General features: G+C 40.6%; 1 protein-coding gene across 1 annotated transcript; it reads left to right on the top strand.

Annotated features, from left to right (window-relative positions):
• Window positions 1-23,475, top strand: slc7a10a (solute carrier family 7 member 10a). Its single transcript, XM_025007958.1, has 13 exons — window positions 1-128; window positions 1,588-1,940; window positions 7,871-8,075; window positions 9,933-10,084; window positions 19,243-19,368; window positions 19,494-19,647; window positions 19,766-19,889; window positions 20,084-20,187; window positions 20,285-20,381; window positions 20,478-20,627; window positions 21,346-21,523; window positions 21,606-21,701; window positions 23,293-23,475. Exons 2-12 carry the CDS (start codon window positions 1,838-1,840, stop codon window positions 21,698-21,700), a joined length of 1,488 nt encoding a protein of 495 aa, XP_024863726.1. The 5' UTR covers window positions 1-128; window positions 1,588-1,837; the 3' UTR covers window position 21,701; window positions 23,293-23,475.
• Window positions 23,476-23,739: the final 264 nt, after the last annotated feature.

Below are 23,739 nucleotides of genomic sequence, written 5' to 3' on the forward strand. Positions count from 1 at the left end.
AGTAGAGGCTGGGATGGGCTGACAGTCCCTGTTTGCAGAACAGTGCCGTACACAGAGTGTCTCCTTGGAATAGGAAGGAAGCACTAGACTGTTTTTGACTTAAGAACTGTGGATGGTTCTGTGATAAGGTAGGCTTTCTACACTGGTACTGGTACATTCAGGAAGCCTCGTATGTTGCAATCACTACTGGATTAGTGGTTAGGTTTAGCCCTAAGGTGTGACCTGAACTTAGGTTAGGGTCAGGCTTGTCTCGGTTAGGTTACAGAAATGACTGGAAGTCAATAAACTGTCCTAATATGGATAGAAACACAAACTTGTGTGTGCACACTTGTCTCTTATGAGCCACTGGGTGGGTTCTTTAATGAGACTCTCAGAAAGTAACTACTGGATAGATATCTACAACTGATTGACTTATTGATCATCTCATACCAAGATGACTGCCAACATCATACGAGATCATGGGGTGTTTTCAAGGTTTGACCAAAACGGCCTTAACTCTGAAACCAGAATCAATGTATGATGAAAAGGGACAAACTCTGACACGAAGGGTGACGTGCGATTAATGCATTCATTTGAGGAATGCTCCGTCAAACACACAACAAAGCGTTCATTGGCCTGTTAAGTGTGCTTGTCCAAAAAAAAAAAAATCCATAACAGTTGGTGCAAAACAGAGCGTCTTTTAGCCCACTTTAGTCTGATTTTTAAAAGGGCTATTTAAACCTTTTTTTTATATTAGTAGTTCATGCATTAGGAGCTGTTGCATAAAATAATTTCTCTCTAAGTGCAACAAAATGATGGGATAAAACTTTTCCTCCGTTGAAAATATTCTAGTGGATCTCCTAAGGTGCTAATGAATTAAACAGTAAAATGGTGAAGTTGTCAGGACACCTTATTTTTTAATTTTATTTTTTTTAATAAATTGCATCTGTCATTTAGAGAGATGACACTTTTGGGTACATATGATCTACTTTTGGTGGTTTCAAAACGTTTTGCAGTACTGTAAGCATACATGTGGCTACTTTAAATGATTATCTCTTAACATCCAGCCTTGCTGCTGTGTATCGTTGTCTATGAACACGTGGACGTGTCAGTATTTCGGGTGTGACTCCATAATGCCACGACACCACGAAGGCTGGAGATTCTCAGGTTTTCTATGTCAAATGATCCACATAAATACGTTGGGTGTTTGCTGTCTTAATAACAGTCATTCCATTCGTTCTTCCACAGCAAACCTGTTTTTAAATTCTTGTGTAATTCCACAAAGGAATGAGGCTGACGGTTCTGCTTCTAATTGAACTGGGGCAAGACAAAACAACAAAAGTGGGGGGAAAAAATGAAAAAGCAATGTTAGAATTTTATATGGATTACAAAAAAAGGCTGTAACTTCTTAATAAAAGTATTTGAATTGGTATATTTTTCTGAGCTAATTAAATATTCAATGATTTGTACCTAAGGTTCTTCTTTTTCAGGCTGGAGTGATTTTAATAATTAAGGGTGTTTCCTTCAGTTGTTTAATCCAATTACTATCTTCAGTATCTGGAACGTTTCACAGAGGAACAGGAAGTGACCTCTTTGTCTCTGCTGCAGGTTCAGGTGCGCTCGGTGCGGAGTCCTCACTTCATTCCAACCCACCTGAAGGGAAGGTCGGGGCTGCCGCGCATGCGCACCGCCGCCTCCGCGGGCTCGTATAAGGGGGTACCCAGGAGCGTGGAGCGTGGTTCAGTCTGCACCATCTGAACCGGACCAGGGCGGAGAGGCAGCGCGCTTTTTTTTTTTTTTTTTTCCCCCTTTTTTTTTTTTTTTTTTTTTTTTTTTTTTTCCAAACAGGACGTAGGAGATGGATGACAAAGAGAAGAGGAGGAAGGATGAGAACGCCAACGACGACAAAGTCACTCTGAAGAAAGAAATTGGACTTATGAGCGCCTGCGCTATTATCATCGGTGAGTGCGCGCGTGCGACTCGTTTAGACTCGGAATGATGCGTTTGTGAGCCGGTGTCACAGGCTGATTAATTGGGAGCAAAAGTGTAAGAGCAGCCGGAGGTTTTGGGTTTTTTTCTGCTGGTTAAAAGTCTGCGTTTCTCGGCACGTTTTTAAAGTCCCAGTCTCCTGGAAGACTGCACGTTCAGAAAACTGCGCTTTATTAGTGCTTCTGGCTGGGAGCGCGGCTCTTTTTTTTTTTTTTTTTTTTTTTTTTTTAGGACTGTTGCATCAGTCGCAGCGATGCGAAGGTGGAGATGCTTACGTGGCTGGAGATTGTGCTGGAGTTAAAAGGCTCAGACGGGAGTTCAGCCTCCATGTGGCTCCGTGGCACAGCTGACGGGCTCTCAGTGCCACAAGTTCGGTTTACTTTGCCGGTGACATCCACGACCCGCCCACACCGAACCGGCCCCGCAACGTGGGAATTAGTGGTAGGAAGTGATTAAAGGAGGGGATCACTGAGAAGGCTTTCATAGAAGGAACACCAGCCTGTGCGTAATTCCACATCTGGGCTGCTGCTCTCACTAAATGTGCCACTATAAGATTGAGATTCATGTTTGTAAAGATTAATGTGCTTTAAATTCTCATACAAGCTTTTGAAAGACAAAACAATGTTTTTGTTTTAATGCTTTCAGGAGTAATTGGAGAATGAGCAGGACTCATGTTGAGTCTTTCACTTGATGGGTGTCATCTGAAACTAAGACTCCAAAAAATAAGTTTAAAAAAACAAAAAACCTTTTGTGTTGCTGATTGGCCAACAAAAAGGTATTTTAGTGTGAAACAGTTTGACATAAAAATCATGCTGGATCAGTTTCTTTAGGAGTCTCAGTACACCTGAATTGTTACCCTTTTGTTGCTTTTTAAATTTGAACTTTTAAAGATGAAATGATCAGAAATACAAAAAAGTTACAAACGAAAAAGAATCATAGTTGTATCAGTTTTCTTAATTTCGATTCAGCATCTTTGTAGACTTTGTCATGGTATTGTGCAACAAAAACAGATTGTCAGGTTTAAAACACCAATATTTTAATCACTTATCCAAATCCTTTTTCTAAATTTCAAATAAGGAAACATCTGAATGGGCTTTTAAAGCTTTTACTACAAGGTTTCTGTTCTGATTTAATTTTTATAGTAAATGTTTGAAAGGAATGCTGCAGATACGGAAGCACAAACTGCATGGTTTTTGCACACAGGGACTTTGAGTCATGCTTCTAATCATCTGAACGGGGCTGCTTGGAGACAACAGTAATACTGATCACACTTTAGGATTGATTGTCTGTGTGCGGATTCTGTTATAGCTGGCCCACACCATAAGCCAACCAATTAGGGTCCCCAAACCAGCAGGGGGCCCCCATCAGAGCACTTGAATATTCTCATAGGACAATGTAGTCCAAGTACATTAGTTATTTATCACTCCATTATTCTGATTATGAGTGCTAATTTTTTAATGGATCACATCATGCACACTGTAGATATTTAACTTTATTTAATGGCAAAGTTCAATTATCAGGCTATGTTGGTAACTCTCAGATACTAAAACGCCACATGTTTGCTCAATATCTGTTAAACTGACCAGGTTATAGCTATTTGTGTGTATGCTAGGTAGGTAGGTACATTTATTTATATAGCACTTTTCAGCACGAGGCAACTCAAAGTGCTTGTATGCTAAGGTCCATTAGCTGTGGTGGCCATCTTAAATTGGGTTGTCAGAAAGCTAAACAGTTGTAGAGGCACCTCCAATGACTGCTTTTCATTAGAATCTCTTGTGGTTTATGAGATTTTGCTAATCAAACACAAGAAATATTGCTTTTTGTCTTTTGTGGTGGGTGATAATACAGCATGGATTATATAAAAAGTTGTATGAAGGGCTGTGGTGAGTGGGTGATGGGGTTTGAATGAAACAGGGGGGGCCTCCAAGTGACATTTTGATTAGGGCCCCATACAACCTCTGGCCAGCCCAAAAAACAGAATAATTCTGTTTTTACTGTTAAAGTAGTTTTATGGAATTTTTTTTTTTTTCATTTTGGATCTAGTGTCCGGTTTTATGACTTGGCGAGTGACTTGATTAATGTTGGTGCATCTAATGGTCAAAAACAAGCAGGCAGATCCTTTTTCCATTTCCATGAGTTTTATTTAAAAAGAAACTGAGGCTTTACAGTTTCAGACTCTGGCAGACCCACCCACCTCACATGCTGAATGTTACAGGTCAGTCACCGTGTCACAGTTAATGGTCACTCCTGTAGTTTCACACTCCGTCTCTGACCTGGACTTGAGTTTGGATGTTAGAGTTCAGTTTTTTCAGTAAAACCTTCTGTTGGGAGGGATCTGTTTTCAACAGAAAACTCAGTTTTCTCTCCTAATGAGTGTAAAGAGTCTTTGTTTTAAACATTGTCATAGATTTGGTGATATTTTTCCTCCCTGTGTTGGAGGCCAGAGTTGACAGCCTCATTAAATCTTGGCTCATTAATCAGATTAGCTGTGCTTGTTGAGATTGAAGATGTTAAGTCGGGGTGAAAACTTGACCAAATAGGTTTTCTTTTCCTTTGGGTATTGGTTCACAAATTTACCTAGATGTTTTTCTTTTTTATTTAACTTGTTGCTGATCTTCATACTTCTGTCATTCAGCATGTCACAGTAGTGTTAATATAACATGTTCTTCTTTGTCCTTTTTTGAGTACTAGTGTGTGTATTTTTGTGGAAAATCACCAATTAATGATAATATACTGTAATTATACATGCAGATACATGTTCTGTACTTGACCTGATGCAGACATTTATTATTATTCCTCTTAAAATGTGTACAACTCTACTTAATGTCTCTTTTCAGCCAGGAGTAGTTGTTTACATGCATGCATGAATCCATGGTTGTCTTCAGTAAATATCAGTCATAGGATGTCAGTGAATGTTGTAGATTTGCTTAATAATGCAACAATCGTTCCAATGGGTTTTTTTTTCTCCTCAGGCTAAAGTCTGTTTAAAAATAGTCCTTTAGTTGCTTTAATATTAGAAAAATATAATCTGATCCATGAAAACAACACCCAAAACCAGAGTATTTTCACTCAAACTTTAAATTTAAAAGTAATATTGGTTTCAGATGTGTGAAGGATTTTTTTTTTTTTTTAGCAAAATGGTAATTAATTTGAGCTGTAATTGAGAGAATTTCATAGCCGTGTTGCAGAGTGAGTGGGGGCTGTGGGCGGCGGTGGGTTCATAGGACTCTGATTCATGCTTTTTAGCTGCATTGCCAAACTTCATGACATAACGAACACAACAACGCTTTATGTAACCGCTCTGCATCTCAACACGGCCCCCACAATCAAACCGGACAGTGATGGATGCACTGCCTGGACCTCCCCTCTCGCTCTGCTTCATTAGGGGTGACACGGCATGCTTCGCTGAGTTTTCAGCAGCTCGAACGCGTACAGTAAAGATTCTTTTCGCCCCAGACTTTTTCCCCCAAGGAAAAGAAAACTCTGGAGGTCGGCGCAAAACATGTTCTGCTTTGACAGCTGCTGTTTGGTTATTTTGTTACTTGCGGTAGTTTTTGTTTTCTTTTCCTTTTTGGAATGGGGTGATGCCAAAAATACCAGGCTGAATTTGACCTCATAACACGATGGCTTATTGGTACAGTATGTGTTGGAGCCAAGTGAGACATCAGGGAACCTGTTTGTCCCTGTTTGAGGTCAGCTGAGCCAGAACTACAACAAGCTATGTGACTATGCTGTTGTACTCCATTGGGTCTCCAAATAGATTCTTTTAAACCCAGTTATGACTATATACACTCATTGGTTGTAAACTTGTGCCCACCTACTTTATTTTTTTTATAGCGTTCACTTTTTCCAGCGAAACTGCTCTAATCACTTGGGCCATGAACGGAGAACATTTGGGGTGGTGCTGTTACATCAACGATAGGTGCTTTCAGACCACAAGAGGCCACTTCAGTCCTTAAAACTATTTGAGGTAGTAGTCTTTTGTTTAGTTTCTGCTTTTCTGACAGTACCGTGGGCATTGGTAGTCCTTCATAACTACATTTTTCATGCTTTCAACTAAAGCTTTAAAGTAGGCATCGCCTGTGATTGGTCCATAAATAAATGCAATGATTTTCTGAGCACCTGCTGTGCCGTAATGTTGTTTTTCTTTAAGTACGTGTAGGAGAATATAGACTGACCTGTCGTACGAGTTTTGGCTCCAGTAACTCCTCTTCACTCCAGAAGACCTCCTTTTTTTAAAATTTTTTCAGTCAAGTCTTGTGCAAGCAGTGTCTCCCTGGAGGTGCAAAAGCAAACGCTTTGGGCTTAAAACACAGTCATAATAACCGTCAGAAATCATTAAAAGTGTTTGATCCGAAAGCACCTTCTAGACCCTTTTTGTTCCTGTGGATTGGCCTAGCTTCACATCCTACCAGATGGGTATTTGAGGAGTTTGGAGCCCAAGTAACCATTTAGGATCCTGTGTTGTCCTCTTGGAGCCAATCCTAAGCAGAGAGAGTCACTGCTGTCTTACTGAGTCATTGATGTTTACTGTTATTGAGTGTTAAATGTTGTGATTGAGCCACAAAGAATATTAGTATAATCCTCTGCTGATGAGCAGGTTTACTGGCTTTACCTGACAGGTAATTATTTATAATTGGTGTAAAATGAGAAGGGTTTGGGAATCTTGTTCGGTATAGTTTAAATTATTTAACAGGTTAACATTACAGCTGCACTCTAAATGTTACAGCTCACAAAAATTAGTTTTGTTTTTTTTGTTGTTGTTGTTGTTCTCACTATAGGAAGCCAACTACAAAGCTGTCCAGCTTACTTGTTGTTCATTTGTGATTGTACAAAAGTCATATAGCAACCTCTGAAGGACCACGAGACGCTCCTGTGCACTCTCCATGCTCCACATGCCTTCTCCTGACTGGACCTAATGACCTAATGAGGAGCCTGCTGTTGGCTTTTTGTTGTTTTTATGGTAGCGGTGTCATCATTCCATGTGAAGTGAAGGAGGCATTAGCCATACTTAAAATGATTGGTTATTTATGCAACATCCCTGCTATATTGAGACATTAAGTGAAGTTATTATATTGTTTAGCCTTTTCTTGGTGGTTCAGTGTGACCAAAATAACTCTTGAATAACTGAGAACCTTACAGGGAACTCGTAAACCTACGTTTGTCCATTTTATTTATGTCAAAAGGTGTATGACGCACCACACGCATGCATAAAATGGCAATTCGCTTAAATATTTCCAATGCAGCAGCCCAGGTTTCAACTACTGACTCATAGGCGATCATCTAACAACAGAAACGAGCAAACAAAGAAAAAGGAGACAAGGACGACACCTGTAGTCTCTGGGGGACAGGACTCCCAAAGGAGAGCCAAAGGTTACCTGCTGGCGGCAGATTGCAAATACCCTGCAGTCGAGTCTGTCAAAAACACATCGATACCCAACTCGCAACCGACAAAAGTTAAAACCTGTTTGGCAACACAGAAACTGCTCTAGTTAAAGCTTGTCACAGTATGAATTTTATTTATTTTTTTATTTTTTTAAAACATCAGCAGGGAAACTGCAGTAGCAAATGTTGGCGTTTTGACTTCTGACCTTTAGTGTTCATGTGGGTTTTTATTGTGACAAAACAACTCAGATTCATATATGCTCTGTATGCATCTTTAGCTAAAAGGTGACTTTGGAGACTGCATAAACTCTCCAGATGTTTTTATTTACTGAGATTTTGAAATGCTTTTTTTTTTTTTTTTTTTTTTTTTGAAGTTACATTCCAAACATTGTTCGTTTAAACCCCTGAAGGTTAACCTTAAATGGTTACAAGTAAGACATTAAGTTTTTATTAAGCTGATACTCTGTATTTAACGTACATACAGTTTCATAAATTGTAATCCTTTTATCTTTCTCAGGGAACATCATTGGTTCGGGGATATTCATCTCACCTAAAGGAGTGTTGGAGCATGCAGGCTCAGTGGGATTGTCGCTCATCGTCTGGGTTTGTGGAGGGGGGATCTGTGCCCTTGGGTCCCTGTGCTATGCTGAACTCGGTGTCACTATCCCCAAGTCTGGAGGGGACTATTCATATGTGACTGAGATCTTTGGAGGGCTTGTGGGGTAAGTATGCAGTTATTTTCTAGTTACCCCACACATTTTTTTATTATTTTTTTAAATAAACATTTAATACCTAAAGGCCTAAGCACTGCAACAGATTACCACTCATCGAATTTTCACTTATACTTGTATTAAAATACAACAGTTCAGGGTTGGTTGATGAAGACCTTGTCTGCATTACTTCAAGTATTGGGTTATAATTTTCTTTATCGACACGATTCTAACAAATGCTTGACAAAAGATTCTCCCAAAACCTTTTTTTTCCGTGATATTGGTTACAGCTTTCTCTTGATTTACCAGTTCAACCTACGATAAGGTTTATTAGTAACATGACTGGGATACAGCAAGAGATGCAGGAAAATGGGTATAAACATCTCCATTGTTGTCTGGGTTTCTAGGGCACAAAGAAATCTTGGGTTTGTGCAAAATGGGCTTCTACATCATTGTTTGTTTGTTTTTTTTAGAAAACTTATATTTCCAGTCCAGACAGATGTCCAAATGCCAAGTTTTTAAGACATCTCTGCTTCAGAAAGCATTTTTAAAAATCTGTTGCTTTTTTGTTTTGTTTCTCATCAAAAATCTATAGTTGGTTTATCTGATAAGTCAAACACTGGGCAAGTGGTAGTGAGATTGTCTTCCAATTGCAAGATCCAGGATTTCATCCCCAGCTCCTGCAGTGTGCTGAAGGGCACTGAACCTCTCAGTATTCTTATTGGTTTGTGAGTGAGAATAAAAACGTGTTGTATCTAGATTGCAATAATGGATAGTACGAAGTGAATGAGAAACATCGTAAAGCCTTTTGCAGATCTTGGGGAAGTTCAGAGTTAGTAGAATGACATTTTCCAGGCCCTGGCTTGGGGGGGGAAATTCTGAAGAACATTATCTTGACATCACCATTCTTCAAGTGAAGTCAAAGTTTTATATTTTAGTCTTATCTGGCTGATTTATTCAGCTGGCCTAAATGACTTTTTGTTTACCTTTCAAGTAAAAAATATATTTGTAGAATATATCATAGTCAAACCCAACTCTAACCTGCACTTCTTTCTCTGCCCCGGGGGCCTTTTGGTTTTCATTATGAATCTTTAATTTGGGGAATTGTAACCTAATAGGTCTACAGTATATCTTAAGTGTTTGAACAGAAGGCGACTTTACTTTCTGCTGTAGTTCTTAAAGATGTTTAATATCTCAACTAGTAAACTGGTAATGCAAACTGAGGCCAGCTGAGGCTCACTGCATGTAGGGACTGGGATGAAACAATGACACTTGTTGTTTGGTAGAGTACAAGAGGAGCTGCTTTAGCCTAAAGTGGTTAAAAATGATTGCTTATACCAATAGAGTACATCAGCTCTTTGCATGTGAAACTGCATAGTGCTTGATAACTTTAGGTCCCAATGCTGACCCTTTCTCAACACTGAAAGAACTTCCAGTTCCAGAACCAAAAACTGGACCACAGGGTGATCAAACAAGGCGGCCTGATCTAGTAAAGCACATTTTCCTTTCCATCTTATAAAAGACCCTCTGTGTGTCTGTCAGTTACCTGAGGAAGATGTGACACTTGTTTTGGCAACAAAAGGACCTCTTCAATATTAGGCTACAATGTTATGGTTTCAGTGCAAGTATTAATACAAAGAAGCTGTTCATGTTTTGCCAACGTGGTACATTTTGTGTGCTTGCTGTACATCTGCCTCATTTAACTGATGACACCCTTGACCAAACTGCAACCATCTTCATTTGCAGAACTGTGATCGCACTGATGGCATTCAGAATGGTTAAAATCAAGCTAAGGGACAACCTCTTACACAATCGTGTTTTTAAATGGTTGATTATTTTCCTTTAAATTAGTTTTGTCTCCGTTTTCAGCTTCCTGTTGTTATGGAGTGCTGTCCTCATCATGTATCCAACTACACTGGCTGTCATAGCGCTCACCTTTTCCAACTACGTCTTGCAGCCAGCCTTTCAGAACTGCCTGCCTCCATTCATCGCCACCAAACTGCTCGCCACCATCTGTGTCTGTAAGTCGCAAGTATAAAGCCTTTTGGAACTCGATTTGCATTATTGTCATATCAGCGACTTGTATGTTTGACGGTGAAAGGAGCAGATCGTTGCCCTTTTAAAACCAGGCTCTACTGAGATCAACTTTTCTCCATCAGAAACTTGGTTCTGTCACATATAAGGGTCTTTAATCTTCTTTAAAATAAAATCATCACAGAAGAGGGACAAATTTCTTGCTGTCACAGGTAAACACCTTTTGACCTGGAGGTGTTATGATGACAGAGCCAAGATGCTTCTGTTTATTGTTGTTGATAAAGCCATGGTAAGTCTTCAACCCACAGGCATTGTTGCTCCCTCCTGGCATTTTAAAATGTATATGACGACAATAAAAGGGTTAAAAAACAACAACACCAACAAAGAAACTGACATTAGTGGGTTTAAATGTATACATTTAAAAAAAAAAAGCCTAAATAGTAATATCGGGGGCTTGAGAAAAGTCAAGTTGACTGGAGGAAATGAAGGCAGCACTGTTGGTGTCAATGATGTAACAAATTAACTAAATATACGCTTATTTTTAGTACCAGATAGTTTAGACAACTAATCCATTTGACATAAATACAAGAACGTAAAAAAAATATTGACTCTTAGTCGATCAACTTTAACAAAAGGTAGGAATGGTGGCAAAAATTTTAAGTTATTTAATTACAGCTTGGATTTTTTTTAAGCTTGTATTTTTCCTCTCAACTACAAAGACTAAGTGTGACTAAGCAAACAACATGTAGTTTAAGGACATGATATTATGATACTTCACAGTACTATGAGGGCTCTCATTGTCATTTTTGATGATTTCAAGCTGTGCTCATTTCCAGCCTCTCATCTGATCAACACCTTTGCTTGAAAAGCAGGACTTCAACCACCGGCCTTTAAATAGCCTGTGGAGGGGGGGGTAAAAAACATACTGTGCGTGTATCTCGTAAACAAGCCAGCCAGTTTGGGCTTGTCCAAACCGGACGGAGAAAAGGAAACTAAGGAGGTATATGGGAGAGGGATGGGTTTCTGCATGAGCACATGTCCAGCTGAGGTTGACATTTTCAGAGTGTAAGGATGGACCTCCACTATTTTTGGCAATGGAACTGCCTGGTGAGACCAGGTGCCTCTTTGATGCCTTCATTTTTTGGTTGTTCTTGCAGTTGGTTTGGGTTTGTGTCAGTAATGGACTACATAATGCTGCTGCTGCTAAGATGGTGTGTAGCGATTGTGTATTGTTTGACGCTCCTGTTTCTGAGATGCGTATAAACAGGAAATGGTCTGGATATCTTGCACACAGATGACAGGAGATCCCACTGTCCAGCTGTGACTCTTGTTGGGTGTTGCATGTTTTTTTTTTTAATTTTATTGTTTCTTCTTATGATCCCCATCCTCTTCTGTAACTCCTAGCATCACACGTCAGACCTGAAGTCCTGAGCTCTTAAGTCTGTTTGTAATCAGCACGAATGCAAGCTTCATGTCTCAGATGCTTACACGTTCTCTGCTCACGAGAGTACGATCAAATTTAGACCAAAGTACCCAAATATTTGTTCAAGACACTGTTTGCTGGAATAAAAGCACAATCTGCAGAGCAGAGTCTCATTGAGGTCAAATGAGCTTCTTAGACGTAAGCTTCATAATTTAAGTCATCACAGATACTTATGTTTCCCCCTCCTTCCTCGCCTGCAGAACACACTGCAGGAGTGTGTGGGTGAAACCAGACGGGTCCAGTTGTGAACTAGCTGTGGTGTGCTAAGAATAGGCACAGTGTAAGGCCCTCAGCACCGCTCGAGCACAGGACACCACTTTGAAAGAATGTCATAACGTCTCTTATATTGTGGAGTGACAGTTAAAACGCATCTCTCAAACCCGAGGCCTGCGGCGCGTATCTGGCCAGTGTTACTATTTTATTTGACCAGCCAGATATTTTAGATCAGTGGTGAATGTACTGTATACTCATGAGCCAACTCTAATACTTCAAGTCTTAGACTGTGCTGAAATAGTTGGGGTGTTTTATAATTTCAATCAAAGGGCAAATCCAACTCCCCCCAACCCTGCTGTTTATTCTCAATCATAGGATCATGAAGAAACATGGAGTCAGATTTAAGCAGCTTCCTGGAAGCTGCCAAATCAAAAGTGGGCTTTCGTAAACAGGATCTTTCAAGGCAGACGGAAGTATCTGTTTTGTGTCTTGTGTGACTATAATTAAAAAAAAATATAACATGCTGTACCATGGCCCCGTTCAGACCTGGCACTAACATGCGCCCTGGCTGTTTTGGTCACAATTGGACAGCTGTAAGTTTGATTGTTCACACCTGGCATTCAAATCCATCCAGAATGACTCAATCTGTCACCCGCTCTACATGCGAACAAGTAGCCAGCCGCGTTACACAGTCAGCTGTCAGCTGAGCCTCCACAGAATAACTGCGGAAAAGGGATCGGAGCAAATCATGTTCACAAAATCTTAAAGCATGAGGCTGAAGTTGAAGCTTTTATTGTAATCAGTCCAGTCATTTAGAGAGGGAAGGGGAGGGGACACTGCAGAGCCCTGGGATGAAACATTTGTCATTTGGTGTTTTGGTGCAGCATTACCAAACCATCTCAACATGTCCAGCCTGCAGCTTCACAGGCAGGGCATAAATCACTTGTACTGTGGTCATGTTTTTATGTTGCCACTGAGTGACAGACAAAGTTCTACTACTGCTTCTAAGTGGATATTTTACTGGAAAAACCCACTCGATGTTCTTTGACATCACAAAGTTTGAACTCTGTAATCTGTTTCACACTGGCGTGGATGAACGTCCGGAGGGAGCCGATTGAACTACAACATGGTGACACTGAAAAGAATGACGGCAAAGACCGCAGTTTGATTTCATCCCTGACTCCACACACAAGCTGTTCAGATCTGCTCTGTTTTTGGCAGAAAATGCGTGGGCAACCGTCCTGTGATTTTTAAAAATGAACAAAACATGAGTCATCCCACTGTTGCCCATCTTGATTCAGTCCTGAAAATAGGCCTGTAATAAAATGTTTATCACAAATATCGAGTGGAAAAACTGCTGAAAGAGAAAGGGATGAAAAATGAATGCTCATCTCATTTTAAGTCAGACCCCTCTTTTAGTTATCAATATTTTCTTTGTTCTGAATTTTCTAAACTGTGTTGGAAACCACCAAGTTTATTATTTTATCTGAATAATTTAACAGTATATACTTTAGAAAAATCTGGTCAGTTTAGGTCTTATTTCAATAAGTATTGACTGAATTTGGTCAAAATGGATCATTTTTATTATAAGATTGGGTTTTAACACCCCAGAAACATGGGTTTCTCAGTGTTTTCAGGCAAATTTTCTTTGTAATGTGACAAGTTTTGATGTATCTGAATGTATTTTTTAATTTCATCTTAGAGCATCATGGAGCTGATTGTAGTTTACTTTTGTGCCACATCAGTGTGTTTGTGCAGCAGCTGTAAGAAAAAGCAACTACGTCTTTCTGAAAATTTAATGTTCTCATGTCCACACGGCTCGGGTGGATGACTTGGACTTATTAAAAGTTAGCGCGCATATATATATATATATATATTTTTTTTTTTTTACTTCCCCTCTGAAAAGGTTCACAGCCAGAGACCAATGGGTGAAGCTGTATGCAGTTTGCATGCTTAGTGCATCTTGCCTCCATTTTTCTCTAACTCTGTGTGGCTAGTGATTTCAATTTAGCGCTGACATGTTTCATCGGGTTCCCTGAACTTTCCTGGGTATTATATTAAATGCTGCACTGAACTTATTTAGTGTCTGACTGGGAGATCATTGTTGGTCACCAGACCCAAGTCGTTTTCAGAGGCCCTGCTGTCCTGTATGTGTCAGACATATTCTGGGAGGGTCGTGTTGGATCAAAACTCTCTTTAACACTAGCTCAGGACGTCCTGCTTACATTAGCCACATGATTACATTTTCAAAATGTCAGCGGATGTGACTGTGTGATTAATGTGAAAGTCCTTATAGAATCGTTCAAAACTCGCAGGTCATTTTACTGAATCTGGAATCCCGATTCTTTTTCTCCATTAACTCACCGATTTGTCCCTGCTATAGCTAACTGCAAGGACAAGACCAGCCCGTCAACATGTTTCTATTGTGTGGCTGCTATGCTAACTGGATTCAGTAAATTTTTCAAGCTAGCTGCTACATGAGCTTTGTGAAAAAAGCAGCGGCTCTGGTTTCTTGTTTCAGCTCAGCTGCCCTCTCTACGTCCTGCTGTGGATGGTGAACAAACAAGTCACTCAGGCGTTGTGGTCTGTGAGCGCTGTATGAATCGAAGTACAGCTCCTGAAACAAGCGAACCAGGACGGGTGAGTGAAGAGTCGTTTGTATCGTTTGCTCCCTCCCATCCCTGCCACAGCCGGATGCTCTCTGATAGAGCCCCTCTTTTACCTGAGGTGAAAGTCTACGGTTCTGGATGTTGCGCAGAGAGAAGAATGAACATTTGCCCTTTGAGAAATGTTAGGCATTCACTCTTTTTCCACAATGAAATTGAACGTTTTGCCGTTTCAAATTAGTGGCTTTAGCAGTAGGAATCAGTGGGGATTGAGTGACTCAAATAAACCATGACTCAAGCCTGGTTATTTTTGGTTAGTGATTCATTTAAACTCAAATCAGTAGGAAGAATAAAACTTCCCATCACTAGTGACTGTAGTAGCAAATTTTCTGAAATATTTGTGTTGAGTTACTGCTTCATTATTTTTCTGATATGTATTTTGCATTTACTCGCTTTCTAAAAAGTATATATTTTAAGGTTTCTGTTACAAAACCATTCTATATAGGATGGTGTATAGGTCTATGAAACTTCATTTAGTGAGACGTGTGAATATATTAATTTGCCTCGCTCATTTGTGTTTGTGTGGACCTCTTTCAGGAATAAATCCTGGGCTTAAAGCTCTTGAGTCGGTCTTCCCACATGTCTGTCAAGGGCGGCTCTGCCAACGTCTCAGTAAAAATGGAGTACGTGCGGGCGTTGCATTGCCATCTCACGGACTCCGTTTCAGGGATTTAGTGGGCCAGCGCAGGCCTCTTTTACAATGGGTCCTGGTTGACAGAGGGCTGAGCCCTGGTGGCCTACCTAAATCAGAGTTAGTCCTGTGAGACTGAAGCCGTTTCAGCAATTTAACACATTACATCTCGAGTATGCAGGTCAACCTCAGCCACAAAGTTAATTTTAATTGCGCTCTGCTCCTAGAAGCACATCCTGTCCTAAAGCTGCTGAGGGGGCAGAGTTCCCAGTCGATGGATGATTGGAAAATCTGGTTTCCCAATGTCAGATAGTGCAACTCTGCTCTGAGACTTTTTTTTTTTCCTCATGAGATGTCTTGTAATATAATTTGTGGACATGTTGGCCAAGTTTAAAAACTATATTTTTGCTGGAAAACTGAGATGTGCTGTTAATCTAAGCTGAAACTGTGAAATAAGAAATCCATGCATCAACACGTTAGGACATTTCTAAAAAAAGATATAATGCATTAATAGTATTTTTTTCTTCTGCTGCATTACTGATTGTTTTGTATCATTAATATCCTTTCCCATTTTATTGAATCTCTCTAGGCTTAAAAAAATAAAATAAAATCTGCATTAAGAAAATTGTTAATGGGATACATCTTTTATCCAGTGACTAACTCCTGTAGGCTCTGAAGCTTTTCTGATGCTGCCTAACTCTTACGCTAGATCGACTGGAAATTATTGCCAATTCAGTGACTCCAGTGACCACATCCTGAACCAGAAAGGGGGTGTTTCTGAGGTTAAAGCCCTCAAATAAATCTGCACAGAGTTTGGATCAGAATCCATTAGGACTAAAAGCGGTAATTAGTTTAGTATTCTAGTGCTGAGGCAGTCTTCAATGGAAGCTGTGACGACAGGACACAGATTTACCTGCACTGTCACATTCAAAGCCACTGGCACCTCCTTCCTGTCAGGGTTAAATCAGAGGAAAGTTGAGGGTGGCATTTTGGGGGACCGGGGGGGGTTCACAGGAACACAAGAACGGAAATGCGTGTAGCACCCAGAGAGTAACTGAGTATAAAACGCAGCGGTGCTGTAGAGCAGAAAAAGCTCTGCCCAGTGCCACCAAATCCTCCTGCCAACAATTCACGTGTGTGTGTGTGTCCGTGCCAGCGGAAGAAGTTTTCAGTGGTGGGAGGGCAAACTTGTTCTGGTGATGGATGACCTGCCGTCTGTATGCGTCTGTACACACAGTGCCCGGCTGCTCCTGTAGGACATTGTGTTTGTGAGGTGGAGTGAAAGGTGATGGAGCACGTGGGAAATGCAGAGAATAATTAAAAAAAAAAAAATTATTTAATGGCGGGGAAAAATGACCTTCCTACTCTGTAATCCATAACTTGAAATGGTGTTTAGACCTGGTATGACAAATTGTCCTGTTTTGATGGCAGATTGAGCTGGGTATGTTTGTGCAGAAATCTCCAGTGACCCCTTTATAATTTACCTGCTTTAAATGGAAATAAACACATTCAGCTGAGCAGCAAACGGGACATTTCCAGATCCACTGCTGTTTTTGTTTTATCATGAATGCATTTTACCAAGTTGCTCTCATCATTACTTTGTGTCAGATTTACCTTTGACACATGGACAGAAAAATGTGATCTTTGCACATGTAGTCTGCTGAAAATCAATTTCAAAAGCAACCAGTGCATTCAGTTGTAGGGAAATGTAAAAGTGCCTTTAAAATATTAAGAGTATATTTTAGCTAGTATGCTCCCGTATACAGTGTTGTTCGAAAACATTCATAAACGGTGTTTTGATTCGTTTTACTTGACTGAAGCTTTTAAACTGACAAACATGAACTGAGCTCTACTTGACAACTTACTGTGTGTGTAATGTTCGGAGAAAACGTAAAAAGTTATGGTGGTTGTATGTTTTTTCTTTTCCAGTCTTGGATAAACATGTATAAAAGCAAGTGTGTTTAACCTAACATATTTTCAGTTTAGTCTACATTCAGATTATTGGTCTAATTTTCATCCCTTCATCCATAGATCTGAATAAATATACAGATTTTAGATGCATATTCCAACTTCCTTTTTGGAAATAAAGGAGAAATGTTGGACAAGGTCAGAGTTGTCAAGATCCCAAGTTCGACCACCGTGACCGGTGTATGTATTTAAATGGAGACTTGCATGTAAAGCAGTCATGCTTTCTGAAACTTACAGCAGACAATATTAAATATCGTTACACACCTTAGCTGTTGGAATATGTAAACTTCACATCACGTGGGTGTGATGATTCCTTTTTCCAACTTAAACTAATCTTTGCCTTTTTTACCTCCTTTTTAAAATCTTGTATTTCTGCTGAGATTTTTCATCCAGCTGACACTCTCTGCTGGCTTCATATCTGGCTCCTAAACTTCCCGTTTGGCTTGAGGGCAGCCGGAGGGCCACATGCGCTCGCCCAGCCTGAATGCTTGGAACTGGGCCAGTCCTTGTTACGGTGGCATTCACGAACACGCAAAACTCGGGGTCGGCGTCCGTGTTGGTGGCTAAGAGGAGAGCAGGGGCTTCCAAACGCCTGAAAGTACACACTGTGTGTCACTCAGAAATAACAAGCTATCTGTTGTAACTAAAGATGTTCAGTCTTTTGTGCATTTCTGATAAGCGAGCAGCGTGAAAAGTGTAATTGCCCATTTGACCTTTAGGGCAGTTAAATCCCACTACGCTACACGGCTGTATTTGAAACTTACTCTTTCATAGATGGTCTGTTTGCTTTGCTTACTTTCTCATGTATCTGCTAATTTTCTTGATTTCTGACTGTTTTAGCTCAAATTAGAGACTCATTCCTTTAAATTATGAAGCTTGAGGAGAGGGAGAGCTACAGCCAAAGATGGAAGGACTTTCTCCAGGAAAAAAAAATCCTTCCACTCAGACTGCTGCAGCTCTCTCTGCTCTGGGAACATCATTTTTTTTAGTAAAAACACAGCGTTTCTTCTCCTTGTTGGCTTGCAGTAGGTACCTTGAACAAAATGTTCACTGCAAACACAAAGCTCTGTAAGAGTCAGTGTACAGACTGAAGTGTTTACATCCATTCGTAACACAAGCAGCACGAAACCTTAGTGGGCTTCAGTCCCCGAAAACTAAACTGTGAAAGCCTTGTGACGCTGGTCTCAATTGTTTTATTTAGTTGGTTTGTTCTTGCCACATTTTTATGAAACTGCAACACAACCCTTTTTATTTAACTACTTATTTAGTGGACTGTTGCTATATATATAACTGTGGTTAAAAGGTAAACTGAATTGGTGATTTCCGCCTTAGCTCAAAGCTGAGAACTGTGTAACCCAAATGTTATCGGGACTGATTTGTGAGGGTTGCTCTGTACTGAATGTGCAAACCCCAGATATTTGCAACCAAGTGAACTACGTTTAACCCTGGATCAATCTCTCATTCAGGGGAAGTCAAAACAAATCAGACCCTCGGGAAAAGAACCGTTATCCACACCACTCCATTGCTTCAGAGCCAAAGAAAAGAACTGTAGACTGATAGCTTCACCATGAATGGTGGACTTCAGTAGGTGGCCTTAAAGGAAAATCTGACTTAAACCTGAGCCCTGGTGTTACAGTGATACAGGAAAATTGCATTCAAACAAGCGTTAAATGACAGTAACTGTGACTGACAGCTTCTACACGTCAGCAGTTGGGTCCTTGTTAAAGCAGAGCTGCGTTTTAATAAAATCGTGTTATGCAGATTCAACATCAGTAAGAACTTAATTAAAACACCAACTTGTACTGCAACTCATGTTTTGAAGAACAATTAATACTCAAATATTTGTTTGTTTAAAAAGGAAACTTTGTTTTGGGATGAGTCACAGCTACAACAACTAATAGAACATTTACCAAATGAGGCCAGATTGAGCGCCTAAGGCAGTTTCATGTGTTGCAGACTGTGGTCAGTCAGGAAACTTGCAGCTCGTTCTCTGGCTTTATCTTCAACACCAAAAAAAATAGTTTGATACTGAAACTAACACTGGCGATTGAAGGGCTCCGCTTCTGGTCTTTGAACCACAGAGCAGCTCAATCTGTGCTTTCATATGAAATCCTAACACAAATGTTTGTTTTCTTTCATTACAAGTGTCTTTGATTTTTTCTGTGTGTGTTTGTGCGCATACAGTGTTCCTGACCTGGGTGAACTGCTACAGTGTGCGCTGGGCCACAAGGATCCAGGATATTTTCACAGTAGGGAAACTTCTTGCTCTGGCGCTCATCATAGTGGTCGGACTCATCCAGATCTTTAAAGGTGAATGAACACACACACTCAAACACTGACTGAATGGTAACAATGATCCAATTATGAGTTATCTGCTAGAAACAAGCCTACAGTCCACTGGTTTGATCTCCTGCTTCCCTCCCGTCTGTGCCCAGGTCACTACGATGCCCTGCAGCCCAGTGTGGCCTTCGAGTTCAGTCAGGACCCCTCGGTTGGACAGATAGCGCTGGCCTTCCTCCAAGCCTCCTTTGCTTACAGCGGCTGGAATTTCCTCAACTACGTTACAGAGGAGGTCGTGGATCCACGCAAGTATGACGCGCAGAAGCACAGATATACAAAAGAATCACTTCCCATGGATAAACTTTACACCAAGAAAAGAATTCAAGCTTTTATATATCAGTCTTTTTTTTTATTCCCTTCTTCTTAGAAACCTGCCCCGTGCCATCTACATCTCTATCCCGCTGGTGACCCTGGTCTACACTATGACCAACATCGCCTACTTCACCTCCATGACCCCAGAGGAGCTGCTCACCTCTAACGCTGTGGCAGTGGTGAGCCGTGCTTTGTCTCACTGAAGGGATGCTTCAGTGTGTTTACGCTGTCAGACTTCCTGAAGCTGAGAGGCCAGTCATGAGTCGAACTTCAGCTAACCAAGAAGCTGACAACTTGGAATTCATAATTTCTTAAGAGTAATCAGTTAAAAACAGAAGTGCTCGGTCATTAATCTGTTTTTTTTTTTTTTCAGACTTTTGGGCAGAAGCTGCTCGGGATGTTTTCCTGGGTGATGCCGATCTCTGTGGCCCTGTCCACCTTTGGAGGGATTAATGGGTATCTGTTCACCTCCTCCAGGTACACCACGTCTTAATTACATCATCTGTAAACATTGAATGTTTTAAACTCTTCCTAAGATGCAGGCCTGAACCTTGAAGCATGTTTCTGTCTGTAGATTGTGTTTCTCGGGGGCCAGAGAGGGTCACCTGCCATATCTGCTGGCTATGATCCACCTTAAAAACTGCACGCCAATCCCTGCTCTGCTGCTCTGTGTAGGTGTTGCTCTGTCAGTTCTGACACGTGAACACGTGCTTTGACTTTTCTCAGACCCGTTCTTGATGTTTAAACCTGCCCGCGTGTCTCCGCAGTGCATCGCCACAATACTCATCCTATGTGTTGGAGAGACGCACAACCTGATCAACTACGTGTCCTTCATCAACTACCTGTCCTACGGGGTAACCATCGCCGCCCTGCTCTACCTGCGCAAGACCAGACCCAACCTGGCGAGACCCATCAAGGTACGCCTGGGATTTTAGGACATGAGCCTTTTTGAGTGAAGACTCAGCCGTTTACATTTATTTAAAATCTCCAAACCGGTGAGCTTTTGCCACAAATCCAGATAAGAGAAGTCCAGAAAGTTCAAGAAACAGAACAGCTTAAGAAATAATAATGAAAAAAATGATGACATTGATGTTTTAAAGAGCTTAACGGGTAAGTTGGTGACAAAAATGTCAACTGGGATGTTAGCTGGTAGAATAATTCATAGAGTTAATGTTTGTCTTGAATCAGTACAGATCATTTTAAGCAGTAATATATTGATAAATACTCTAATACTTCTTCACAGAAATCTGATCTAGCTGTTCATTATTTTCAGTTTATGCATAAAGTGGCCAAAAATGATTTGCCAGTGTTTTCACTGAAATATTTTATTTGGTGTGTTTTAAGTCTGTTCTGTGGAGACTGAGATTTGTCCCATTCAGTTTGTGCTCCATCAGAAACTCTCAGACATTACCGACCATTTACAACCATCAGTATACATGCACGACACTTTTGCGCCCCCTAGTGTCCTAAATATCAGTTACATGTCAGGTGTGGGGAAACTAGTTTGTCCATTACATTGATTTTTGAAGAAATAGGGTATTTTAATAGGGTAAAATGTGTTTATTTAAAACCACAGCAGAAAGTTGAGGCAAGAATAAGATATATATATTTTATTTATTTATTTATTTTTTTCAGGTAAGCATCTTGGTCCCGATCAGCTACCTGATCTTCTGGGCCGTGCTGCTGTGCTTCAGTTTGTACTCGGAGCCTGTGGTTTGTGGCCTTGGGATGGTCATCATGCTGACCGGAGTCCCCGTTTTCTTTATTGGAGTTCAGTGGAAAGAAAAGCCCAAGTGGGTTTATAACGTCCTCGGTGAGTTTGTCTCTGCCACATTACAGCACGTATCATCTTTATTATTTGGTGTCAGCAGTAACTGGTCTGGTTTGTCTTGCAGAGAAAGTGACGTACCTGGGCCAGAAGGTGTTCTACGTAGTGTTTCCACAGGAAGACTCGTCAGAGACTGAACCCCTCACTGCCAAGGAGCAGTGAAGTCAGTGAAGGCTTTTCTTTGTGCACCACCACCTGCACTTCCACTTTGTCTCCAAGTTTATTTTTTTTTTTTTACATTGTTTGCTCAGTGAGTTCTGAAGAAATGAATTCATACAAATTCTTTCCTGCATTTTGCCCTGTTTTTATTACTACTGCTGCCTCGAGCACTGTAGCATTAATTACTTAGATGAAATTCACTTGTACTAAATTTTCTGTGATTATTTTCTTGGCTACAGTATCTGAACATTTTTTTTATTTTACTTCTGATCACATCTTTTTCTTTTTGTAGTGTGTTGCAGCTGTTTTCCGGAGAGATACCTTAGGTGCCTTGTTGCTGCTAATAGTTATTTAATGATATTTATGTGGCCCAGTGACGTCGACGTGGATGAGTTTGGTTTGTCAGCTGGATGAACTGCTGATTGTCTTAACGGATTGTTTACAACACACGAAGGCGAGCTGTAGTTCCTGTTTTTAACGTTTGCCTGTGCCCTCCTTCGGGCTCCCGATGGTAGACACTTGAAGACGGTTTGAGCTCGTTACTTTGGAAGCGGGTTTTCCACTCTGGGAACGCCGCTGTGGACTCTCTAAAGGTGTTTCATCATTATTACTACCAGATGTCAGAATTCTAATGTGTTCTTCAGAGTACTTACCATTAATGTGTCGTTGGATTACAGCAGACTCCACACTGACAGAACCAGGGGGCGCTATCCCCCCCACATTCTCTAAGGTTCCCTGTCCCCGGCAATGACCCCGAGCCTACTGACTCATCATAAATCGGCTGAATAACAGCGGTACAGATGGCGTTACGCAGCAGTACTGACTGTTGACCTCTGGATAGGACTTGATTGTGTTTCTGTTGTTCCGTTGACCAAACATGTTGACCAAGCAATGATCAGTTTCAGTGGTTGAAGAGTCACAATCAGTGAATCAGTACAGTGTATGGCCATTTTGATCTGGGAGAATTAGTTTCTTTCCTTAAATATCACTCCTAAATTACTTGTTTTGTGTTGTAAATGCAGCAGAACAAATGAGCGAGCCACTGTTTTGTTTTTGCCAAATCTGACCTAACCCTGAAATGTAGACATTGGAATTCAAGCTGCGGTGTTTCTGACAGCCTAAAGATGCTGGCAAGTTTGTTTGTCCGTTGCAGGTAAAAAGCAAACATAAACAAACAAAAAAAAGGTTTGCCCTGTCCAGTCCGGGCGCTGTTAGTTCTGACATTTTGTAAGTGGCGTGCAAAGAAACCAACATGTGCCCGGAGCTCCTGCAAAGACCACATTCCTCACACGTGTTGTGATACATTTACACACCATCCAGTTTCCACGTGTACCCCTCTTTGTCAGAGGGTGTGAAGTTGTACAGTAATAACAATGTCATTGTTTATTAAAAATAGCAACTTCTAAGAAGCATAGTTTCAAGTGATGTTTATGACCTTCATCTAATTTCCTCATCAAGTATAAAAAAAGAAGCTGCATTTGACAACCTTCTCGTGGATTTCCCTTCTTTATCCTCTCCGTAGGAAGTGGCTGATTGCTATTAAACCAGATTTTATAGGATCCAGCTTCAGAGCAGATATTTTTCTCACTGTGCAGGGTACCATCTGTGACGCAGCTGTACGGGGAGTCATCCAGACAGAGGAACTGCTTGGTGATTTCTTGAACTTTTAAGAGCTCGAGTACTGAAGTGCTTTTTCATGATTAAAATGGTGACCAGGGTAAATGCATCATATTGTTGTGAACGTGTGAAAAAGACTAATAAAAGTGATACAAAACAGATTTCTTGTATTATGTTGCTGCTGGCGTTTGACGTATTTTACAAGGAAAGAATTGGGGTTGGGGAGGTTTTTTTTAAAAAAAAAAAAAAAAAAAAAAGAGCTGCGGCTGTAACTTTATTTTTTTCCGGCACTTTAACACAACAAAAAAGCAGGAAGCTGTGCAGGTTTTAAACCGTGAACCCTCGACATGTACTGATGGCATTTTCTTCCACCACAAACATGTCGACTTCAGCCTTTCGGAGCAAACTTTAAGAAACCACAGCAC

This window comes from Kryptolebias marmoratus, linkage group LG15, assembly GCF_001649575.2.
Source record: "Kryptolebias marmoratus isolate JLee-2015 linkage group LG15, ASM164957v2, whole genome shotgun sequence".
Classification (NCBI taxonomy): Eukaryota; Metazoa; Chordata; class Actinopteri; order Cyprinodontiformes; family Rivulidae; genus Kryptolebias; species Kryptolebias marmoratus.